The sequence below is a fragment of the Pelecanus crispus genome, chromosome Z (assembly GCF_030463565.1).
Source record: "Pelecanus crispus isolate bPelCri1 chromosome Z, bPelCri1.pri, whole genome shotgun sequence".
Classification (NCBI taxonomy): domain Eukaryota; kingdom Metazoa; phylum Chordata; class Aves; order Pelecaniformes; family Pelecanidae; genus Pelecanus; species Pelecanus crispus.
In genome coordinates, this window is record NC_134676.1 from 59800060 (window position 1) to 59810223 (window position 10164).

General features: G+C 39.3%; 1 protein-coding gene across 1 annotated transcript; it reads left to right on the top strand.

Moving 5' to 3' along the window:
* Positions 1-8045: 8045 nt before the first annotated feature.
* On the top strand, positions 8046-8765 carry MACIR (macrophage immunometabolism regulator). The gene has a single exon (XM_075726998.1). The coding sequence runs from the start codon at positions 8049-8051 to the stop codon at positions 8670-8672; it is 624 nt and encodes a 207-aa protein (XP_075583113.1). The 5' UTR covers positions 8046-8048; the 3' UTR covers positions 8673-8765.
* The last annotated feature ends 1399 nt before the right edge of the window (positions 8766-10164 follow it).

Below are 10164 nucleotides of genomic sequence, written 5' to 3' on the forward strand. Positions count from 1 at the left end.
GTTGTGGTAAAGTCAGATGAACTGCGTGTTCTGGGTCAAAGTTTTCTGTTTGCACTAGTTCTAAGTTTAATACAAATTTACTGTACCTGCGTGTGCTGTTGGGCATTTATTCATTTTTATTCCATACTTGCATGACACTTAAACACTTGTTTTTAGGTAACATTTAAGTATGGGAAGGAGCATTTGAGAAGGACGCAGAGGACAAAACTTTAAAGTCATTATATACATAATTCTAGTAAGCTTGAGGAAGTGACCTTTAGCAATATGGATGGCATAAGTGAATGAGACACCTTTCCAACAAACACCTAAATATCTGCTGCACATTGCATCAAGACAAAGAACTAGTGCTTCAGTTAAGAAAACAAAACAAAAAACCTAAATTGCATTGATTAAACATATTTTCCCTGATATGGTTGAGTAGGTCTCATTTTTAACTAGTACTTCCTTTGAATAGCTGTTCCTAGTCAAAGGCTGAATCTAATATTGGTTTTATTTAGGTTGATAGTTCCAAAATAGTATCTGCAGAGCTGTATTTTCAGACATGGCAATATAGGATACTAACAAACATATGTTTCTTGTTTGACACAAAAGCAATGGAGGCCCTTATTCCCATTAGCATTTTGGTTTTTAAATGCAAAAAGCAGTGTTTACTGAGTGAAATCTGTAATGCTTTAAAAGGGCAGTTTCGTTTTTGTTGACAAGTCAGGTTGTGGTATGTTTTTTTGTTGTTTTTTTTTCCAAGTGGGCTAACCTGAAACTGGAGAGAACTCTGAAAATGAAACTTAGATTTTGGTTGGTGAGAAGATGAAAATTAAACATAGAATAAAATACAATTATAAAGAAAACATTTTTTAAATTTACTAACCCACTAAAGAATAAAAATTACTTGTTTTACAATATGCATCAGCTTTTTTACATGTGTCTCTCTGTTTCATCTTTTGATGAGCAATGATAGTAAACAGCTATCTTAATGCTGGCCAGGAGCATCAGCTTCTTGATAGAGTTGTGGGGGAAGCATTCATCTGTGATTCCATCCAGCAAGGAAGTTGCATTGTTTATTTAAAGGACTCTAAATATTTCAGAAAAGTTACCTTCTGTTAAACACTTTTATCTAATATGGCTTGGCAAAGAGATGTTCGAAGTTTAAGTGGCCTTCTTTCCCACCATTTTCTTTTACTTTCCCTGCTTGCTAAGTCTACTCATAGAAAATTCATTAGTCTGGACCAACTCTTGAAATTCCATCTGCCTCTCTTCTGTGTAAATTGTACACACTGTCATGCTGATCTGGTCTGAGCTAGTCATTGGAGTTGCCAGTTGTAGTTCCTCAGTAATTCATTTCTGATCCTCTCCGTTTTTAAAAGGTTGTTTCCTGGATCATAATAGTTTCCTGTTTAAAGCTGCATTAATAACAAGAATTAACAAACTGGTTAAATAGTTCTTGCTTCTTGCAGTAGGGGCATATTAGAGATTGATTTAACCTTCTTTAGCAAAACATTTAATAATTCTTTGTAAGATGTGGTTATTTATTGTCTGGTATACTGAAGGGCTTAATGCTTCACCTGTTAGCAAGAACTGTGCCCCCCCCCCCCCCCCCAATTCTGTAGTTATCATTTTTACTGGTTTTGTGGACTGTTGTTTTGCATCACGTCCTGAAAGTTATTGCACTGGCTTTATTAATTCAGTAATATCCATTCATCTGTTTTCTTAAGGCTTGCAGGATCATAATATATACTTCATGCATGATTTCATTTTCTTGCATTTAATTTTGAGAAAAAAAATCTGTGCTAAACTTTGTTCTTACTCCATCTGAATGTTGTCTCATGTGGTGCAACAACTTAATATTACCTCCATTCACTTCTTCTCCAGCTTAGAGTAGTTTGGAATTTCTCCTAAGGAACAAGAGTTGGTGAAGACTGTGTATGCTTTATTGATACCTTTCATAAGCTTGTTCTCCGTTTTGTGTGGGTGGCTTTTTTATCCCCCTTTACTGTCTCTGCAAACATGGTATCAGTCTGTAAAACATAACACAACTATTATAGGGGACCTTCAAGAGCATGGTGAAGCTATAGTCCATTCAGCTAGAGGTAGAGAGCATGGCTAAAACCAACCACCTGGCTCTGGCAGTAGGTGCAAGTCTATGGCCTTGCTGCCCCAGCTCTAGAAGAAAAAAAATGTGGCGCCTTTGTGGATACTTTTACATAGCTGAATTTTAGTTTGTTTTTTTCCTTTAAACTAAATATTTCACTTGTTTTAATTGCAGATTGGAAATAATAATGTACTGGTAAAGTTTTCTGGAAATAATTGGAGTGGCATATTTCAGTGGCAGAGAACCAAGATGGGATTTCAAAGAGCACATACTATATATATGTGAATTTTTCTTTTTAGACTGTAAGGGGAAAAATGTAGACCTTATTCTTCCCCTTCACAGAGACAATTGAAATAATTAAAAATGTGTGCTGGCTTCACATGTGCTTCATGTATGCTGCATGAGTCTACTTTCCCCTGATGTTTGATAGACAAACATTGTATCTTTTAAGTTCCTTGTGTATATTAAGTAATTGCAGCACAGAGAGGGGCAAGTGTCAAAACTAGCTTGAGATCTCTGTCCAGTATGTTTGACTCTTTTACGTGGGTATCACCCAGTCTATTGCCATCTTTCCATTCTGCCATCTGCTTATTGCAATTATGAGCATTTTATCAAGGAGGCAGATCTTTGTAGTTAACAAATGGTACTACCTGCAGTCTTGGCATCTAGGAAAAAAAAAAATCTCTCCTTAAAACAAAAAAATCAGTAGTTGGATGGATGGAAATTTAATGCTCATCCTAAAAAAGGCATCTTCTCCAATCATTTCCTGTTCTAGTTGAGAAGGTAAGTAACAATGGAAATACCAGTTTACAGAGAACCAGTTCTTTTGCTGAGAGCAACTATTGTGGTGGTTTCAAGATAATGCAGACTTTGTTTACAAAGCATAGGAGTGTCAAGGGAAACCCCTCTTCATCTTTGTCACCTTTAAATATTGAGTAATTAAAGTCGGTATTTTCTGAGTCAAGTGACATTTCTCCTCTGAAAGACAGTAATATGTTTAACAGAAAAAATAAATGATCGGGGGGAAGAAAAGCAAAAGATGTAATTGGGTGCAGTAAGAACACATGGTGAGAGATCATACCAACAGCAAACGATTTACAGTGTATGTATTAGTGTGGTGTTGTCATGACCCGAACTGCGCTGTCCAGAGAGGATCGTGGAGGTTCTGTGATTCCCTTGGTCTAAATTAAGGTGAAACAACACCAAAGGATCAATTAAACACTTTATTGACAGTAAACACCAACCTGAACTTGGAAAGCACCACAATATGCAGGGGATAAGGGGGGACTCTCCTGTTGAGTTACAAGGTTCAGAATAGACCCCCTTGCTTTCTAAACTCCTTTCCTGAGAGGGGTCTGGGTGCAGCTAGGTCTAATCTTAGTCCCAGACTTGGTCAACGGCTTATGTGAATAAGAAGGCAACCCGAACCAAGAAAGTACCACAATAAGCAACGTGGGTTCTAATCCAAATAGTTGCAAGAGGAAAGGAAAAGTAAGGAAGAGGAGGGAGAGCGAGTTATCGCCAGCCGTGGATGCCGCGATGCCGATGCCGAGCGCGGCAGCCCTGCAGCACTGGGCACGCCGCTCCCGGAGCGCAGGGCCCCGGCTGCGCCAGCAGCGGGTCAGGGAGGCTGGTGCGGAGCAGCAGCCAGGGGCAGCGCTCCGGCAGTGGGGGTGTGCACGGGGCTCCTCGGAGCTGTGTCTTCGGTAGGCCAGGCCCTGCCTCTAGTCCTGCTTCCCTTGAGGCTTGTTCCAGAATGTTCTCCGGCTTCTGCGCAGGCGCCACTGGGGGCAGGGTTGGGGAGTCGTGAGCGGCCTTTCAGGTGATCCTGAGCCCCTTCCTCAAATCATGGAATCCTAGAACCGTTTAGGTTGGAAAAGACCTTTAAGATCATCCAGTCCAGCCATTACCCTAACATTACCAAGTCCACCACTAAACCAATTAAGGGTAGAGTAGCAACTCTGCATGACCTTTGGCCATCAGAGGGCGGAACTGTGAGTCCCCCCATGTGCCTCCGCAGGGCTTCTCACCTGTAGTGCTCTGCAGACCCCAGTTTATCACTATGGCAACCTTAACTTGTCTCTTTGCTGACCTTAACTTGCTTCCCATGATATTTGAGGCATTAACTCTTTCAGTCCATGACAGGTGTGATTTTAGATGTTAGTGTCACACATGTCTGGTTTTCATTTGTTCCATGCTAATCTTTGAGTGATATCTGACACCTCCATGAACAACTCAATAATCATAAACCATTTAAATTCGCAAAATGTGGAGGTTTTGATGGTTTTACCCTCGAAGAATGATCAGAAGCATATTGATGTATTCTTTGAGGTAATACAGTGATTTATAGTAGTTAACCTAGTATTTCTAGTCATTATTTATTTGTGTTTCAGACAGTTTTCTTAATATTAAGCTGGATTGGGTTAGATAAATGCAGAGCGAGCTTTATAATATAAGGAGAATTGATAAAATCTTGTAAAATCTTAAATCGTATTCTGGAAGCACTTCTGGTGTGTACTGGTCAAGTGAATCCTCTTAGTAACTGTTATTTTCAGCTATTTTCTGTGCCTTTTAAGTAGGTGAAGCAGCAGCAGCAAAGAAACACGTATGCCATCTTACTCTTCTTCTTGTTTTGATTCTATAGTAAATCTTTAATTATAAGTTTTCTTGAATTGGCATCACTCTGTTGTCATTCTCTTTGAGAAGCAAGAAGACCAGGCAGTTGAAGAAATACTTTTTTTTAAACTGAAGTACTGGGTTTTTTTCAGTATTATAATTGATGCTTGTACCACTACACAGCAATGAACCTAACAGTAGTCATCTAATGCCTTATAACCACAGAAATGGCCTAAAAGTGCAGTTTAAAAGTTCTAAACATGTATTTGTAGGTGATGGTATCTACATTCACAGATATGGTGAATCTCTCAAATGATTCGCTGTTAGAGAAGTCTTCTAAATAATGTTTCTCTATCCTTTTTTTACCAGATAAGGAGACAAAGCATGTTGAAGCCATATGGCAGCTTGAATAACTCACATTAAAAGTCTTGGGAAAGAACAGCTGAACACACACATGCTGAGTTTTGGATGTCTGCCTGTGGAGCTGGCCAGTCATTCCTCTCAGCAGCTAGCAGTGCTGTTCCCTTGAGCTTTTGATGGTCATGGCACCAGCTTCTGATGCTACTGTTGCTTTTGAGTGTCTGTTGGATTTCTTGGTTTTATGGCTGTTCTTTGCACTGGAGCACAGAAATGGAAGTTCTGTGATTTCAGGCTGAAGTACTAGGCTGGAGTTTGCTGACTTGAAGGCTTCTCTGCTCTGATTTTCCTTTGTACTGTTTTTGGCCAGTGAGGGGTAATTGGTCGGCAGTGAACTCCTGCCTCCTTCCCTCCTGCTGGTAGTTGTTCTCCAAAGTTGATCACTTTCTGTTACCAGGGCACACACCTGTGTTTCAAAAAGAAGCAAATTAATTCCAAAAGCTGTGCTCTGAGGAGAGCCTGTGTGTTGCTTTCAAGTTCTCAAGGCTTTTTTAACTCAGTGCACGAAGCCATCTCTTCTTCTCTCCCTTAGGGCACATATTGCTGTGGCAAGTGATTGCTGGTTTTGTTTTGGGTTTTTTTTTGGTGCTGCCGTTCGTGTGTGACTAGATAATGATTCATTTTGAACCGTGTGGTATGACTATTTATACTTTTTCTAGCAGTTATTTGTACTTTTTCTAGCATCATTTCAGCTTTCTAACAGAGTAGGTTGAGTCTTTCTAGAAGATTACAGGAAAGATTTCTGAACTGCAGGGTAAAAATCAGGAATTAAAAGAATGGGAACAGTTAAATACTTATGTTTCTTGGCTAAAAGCACAGGATAGCCAGAAGTTTTAATGCAAATTTTTTGTGTACTGTGCCTCCAGTAACCATGGTTCCTGATGGTGTAGGAACTATAATTTTAACTTAAGGAATTGTCATGAGTATCTTCAACTTAGTGGCTGAAACCTCACCATATTTATTGTCTCACTGCTAGATATGGTGCTAAAGTAGGAAACAACAACTGCTTCTGCTATTCTGAAAGTTTTAATTGACTCCATAAATATATTTCAAAGTCAATTAAATATAATGGGCAACATTCTTGAGTTTTACGTGGATTTTTTTTTCCAGTGAGAAATGTTGGTGTTTCATTTGCTTCAGTATTTATTTATTTAGCTTTTGCTGTGTTACCTGTATTGCTAAATTCAAAATGCTGAAAAGCTGGCTGGATTAATTGTATCTGTGTATCTGTAAAAGCAATGCTACACAAAATCAGTAATACAGAATCTTAAGTAGACCACAGTTATGAGAACTGAAAAAGGATATTTAAGACTAAAAGAACATTAGTAATAGTCTCTCAATAATAGAAGTTTGTCAATGGCAAATAAAATCCTCTTCAGCAAAACTGTGGGGATATTGTTTATTCCTTGTTTATTAGCATAGGATTGGAGCAACAAGTTGATTTGAGACTGAGTCAGTCAGAGGTGGGAACATAACTTGAACTGCTCCTTCACAGTCCCTGAACAGAAACAAGGTAGGCTTAAATCTTGCATGAGGCTAGATTATTTTCTTTTGCAAGTGAGGTTTGCACACAACTTCCCCTTTTATTTTAAGACAAATGAATAGAGATTGATCTTGATGGGTTTTTTGGGGGTGTCTAATTGCAGTCGTTTGAATAAAGTATTGAAAGGGAGGGAACACTTTCCTTCCCTTGCATGTTGCATTTCTGCTACTCGGCCTGTGACCTCCTAAGCCTCAGAATGGCAGCAAGTAGCAGCTTTAAAAGTTTGCAAACTGATAATACCATGTTTTAAGTCAGTCTTATTTGTGAAACATTATTGAGCTTTTGAATGTGGATTATGGTCACCTATAATGAAATTCAGAATTGTGTTTTGGCTTGACACTTGCATATCAACTTTCCTTTTTTCTTTGAGTCTCATTGCCTTTAAACATTACAAAGCTATGCTGAATTTCTTGTGAACTGTATTGGCTAGAGAGTCACTAGCTACTGTTCAGAGCAAAGGTGAGGCTGACAATGAAGGAAGCAAGGATTTGGAAACAAACGTGACCTATTTTGTGAAGTAGCTGTGTCACAGAGATGGTGTAGATGATGGGGCCCCTCAATACAGGAAAGGCACTGAGGTGCTGCAGCATGTTCAGAGTAGGGCAACAAAGCTGGTCAAGGGTCTGGAGCACAGGTCTTATGAGGAGCGGCTGAGGGAACTGGGATTGTTTAGCCTGGAGATGAGGAGGCTGAGGGGAGACCTTATCACTCTCTACAACTACCTGAAAGGAGGTGGTAGTGAGGTGGGTGTTGGTCTCTTCTCCCAAGTAGTTACTGATAGGATGAGAGGAAGTGGGCTCAAGCTGCGCCAGGGGAGGTTTAGGTTGGATATTAGGAAAAATTTCTTCTCAGAAAGAGTAGTCAAGCATTGGACCAGGCTGCCCAGAGAGGTGGTGGAGTCACCGTCCCTGGAATTGTTCAAAAAATGGGTAGACGTGGCACTCTGGGATGTGGTTTAGTGGACATGGTGGTGTTGGGTTGATGGTTGGACTGATGATCTTAGAGGTCCTTTCCAATCTTAATGATTCCTAGTTTTTACTTTAATTAAAAATAATCCAGCCACCAAGCCAGGAAACACAAAATTGCTACTCTACCCTTAATTGGTTTAGTGGTGGACTTGGTAATGTTAGGTTAATGGTTGGACTGGATGATCTTAAAGGTCTTTTCCAACCTAAACCATTCTATGATTGTCAATGATGTGATATTTTTGTTATGTGACACCCTGCAGAGCATAAGACAAGGCTGAATACAGAAGTACCAGTCATGACTTCTGGGTGATACCAAATCTCACTTCTGCCATCCCCTCTCAGCTTCTCGTGTTGCATAAAGGCTCTATTTCTGACCAAGCTCTGTTTTTATTTTTAGGAGGATAGCATTGTGTTTAAAATGGAAGTTGACATAAATGGAGAGTCCAGAACTACCCTATCTACCCTCCCTGTGCCTCTTGCAGAGGTGAGTCCTGCAGGCAGGATGGAAGCAGAGAAGCCCCGCTGTTCCAGTACCCCCTGCTCACCAATGCGACGGACGGTTGCGGGATATCAGATCCTTCACATGGATTCTAACTACCTGGTTGGCTTCACAACTGGAGAGGAGCTGCTAAAATTAGCCCAGAAGTGTACAGGAAGTGAAGAGAATAAAGGGGAATCTGGGCCAACCTTGCACTCCAAACAGCTTGATTCAGGACTTACACGTTCCTCCCGTTTGTACAAAACTAGAAGTAGGTACTATCAGCCATATGAGATCCCAGCAGTAAATGGAAGGAGGAGGAGACGGATGCCCAGCTCAGGGGATAAATGCACTAAGGCTTTACCATATGAACCTTACAAGGCACTTCATGGTCCCCTGCCTCTTTGCCTTTTAAAAGGTAAAAGGGCTCATTCAAAGTCTCTGGACTACCTCAATTTAGACAAAATGAGCATTAAGGAACCTGCTGACACAGAAGTGCTACAATACCAGCTCCAACACCTTACCCTTAGAGGGGACCGCATGTTTGCAAGAAATAATACATGAGCTATCATTTCAGATCTAGAATCAATTTCTGATTATTTCTCTGTTGCTGCAAAAATCCACTGTTGTACTGTGTACATGACTGTCCACATTGTATGTGGTTCTATCAGCTAAATGTTAACAGAAAGTAATTTATTTGAACAGATTCTGGGCAATGCCATGTGTTACAAATGCTCAGAGGGAGAAATCTTTCCTCAGCAAGCAGCTTCTGATGCAAATTTGACTGCAACTGGTGGATATTTCCTTGGACACCTTTTAACTAAAAAACCAGCTTTTGATTTTTCAGTTTGGGATTTTTTTTGTACAGTTAGATCTAGTACTTACAGTAATTTAACACTGAAAAATTGGTGATGTCTGCTTGGTTGTTGCTAATTTTGGCTTGATGTTAGATACTGCTCTTGGATAAGTACTCAAGTTTAGAAGGTTTTTTGGTTTTACTTTTTGTTCCTGTATTCTACAGTAAAATGTATGTTGTTGGTTTGTTTTGGGTTTTTTTTTTTTACATTATGGAGAGGAAATTGAGCTTGGCTAAATGGGATCACTTGCTGTTTAAACAGTTGAATTCAAATGTTTGCAAACTGCACTTGTACTGGTGATGAGGGTGAGATTCACTTATAAAACAAACCTTTGCTACTTGAATCCTATTAAATTATTTTTTAATTTCTGCATGGAAGTAATTGCTTTGTGTCCTCTGTTCTATAAAACTTGTTCAGGGTAAGTATTTGGGTTATTAAAAACAAATCTTTTGGGGAGTTAAGTTTTTTTTTTTGTTAGTGGGATTTATTTTTTATGTTGTCTTGACACACAAACAAGGATTCACTTCAGATTCCAGTAAATACACTGGAATGTCTGCATTGGTATGTCAGTAATGGTTTTGATTTTAATTAATGATTTCTGTATCATATGTAGTAATGGAAGCTGTCAAATAACTTCAGCATTGCTTTGGAAATTCGGTTGATTTGAAACACTGAACGCTTGAGATCTGGAAGGCTGATTTTTTTTTTTTTTGATGGAGTGCAAGTGAAATATTTCTGTATCAGCATTGAAGAGATGATCCTCGATTATTCAACAGAACAGATTGAAGACACTGGCTTCCTGTGTTACTTAAGAATTTTTTATCCAAACATGACATAAAGTGCAGGTTTGACAGCTGTATTCCTAGGTGTATTTAAAACATTTTAGTAATTTCTGATTAAATGAAAAAGTTTTCAGACTTTTTTTTAGGTGCAGTCTTTCACTGGAGCAGTGTGCAACTTGGTTTTGGCTGATGACCTCTGCAGAAGTTGTTTAAAATAAGATCACATTGTTCTGAAACACAAATTATTTGATCAGTTGTTTCTGGTAGAATTAAGATTTTGTTTGTTTATTTATTTGTTTATCATTCAGGATGAATAGAAAGTGCTAGTTAGTGCATGTGCTGTGGAAAACGAAGAGGTGTTCTCATTCTGTCACCTACTCCACAGCTGTAAATGAAGGCAGCCCAGTAGTCTGCATT

Bases quoted from the DNA above. Each gene is read 5' to 3' on its own strand.
- MACIR (XM_075726998.1), top strand. From the start codon at position 8,049: ATGGAAGTTGACATAAATGGAGAGTCCAGAACTACCCTATCTACCCTC.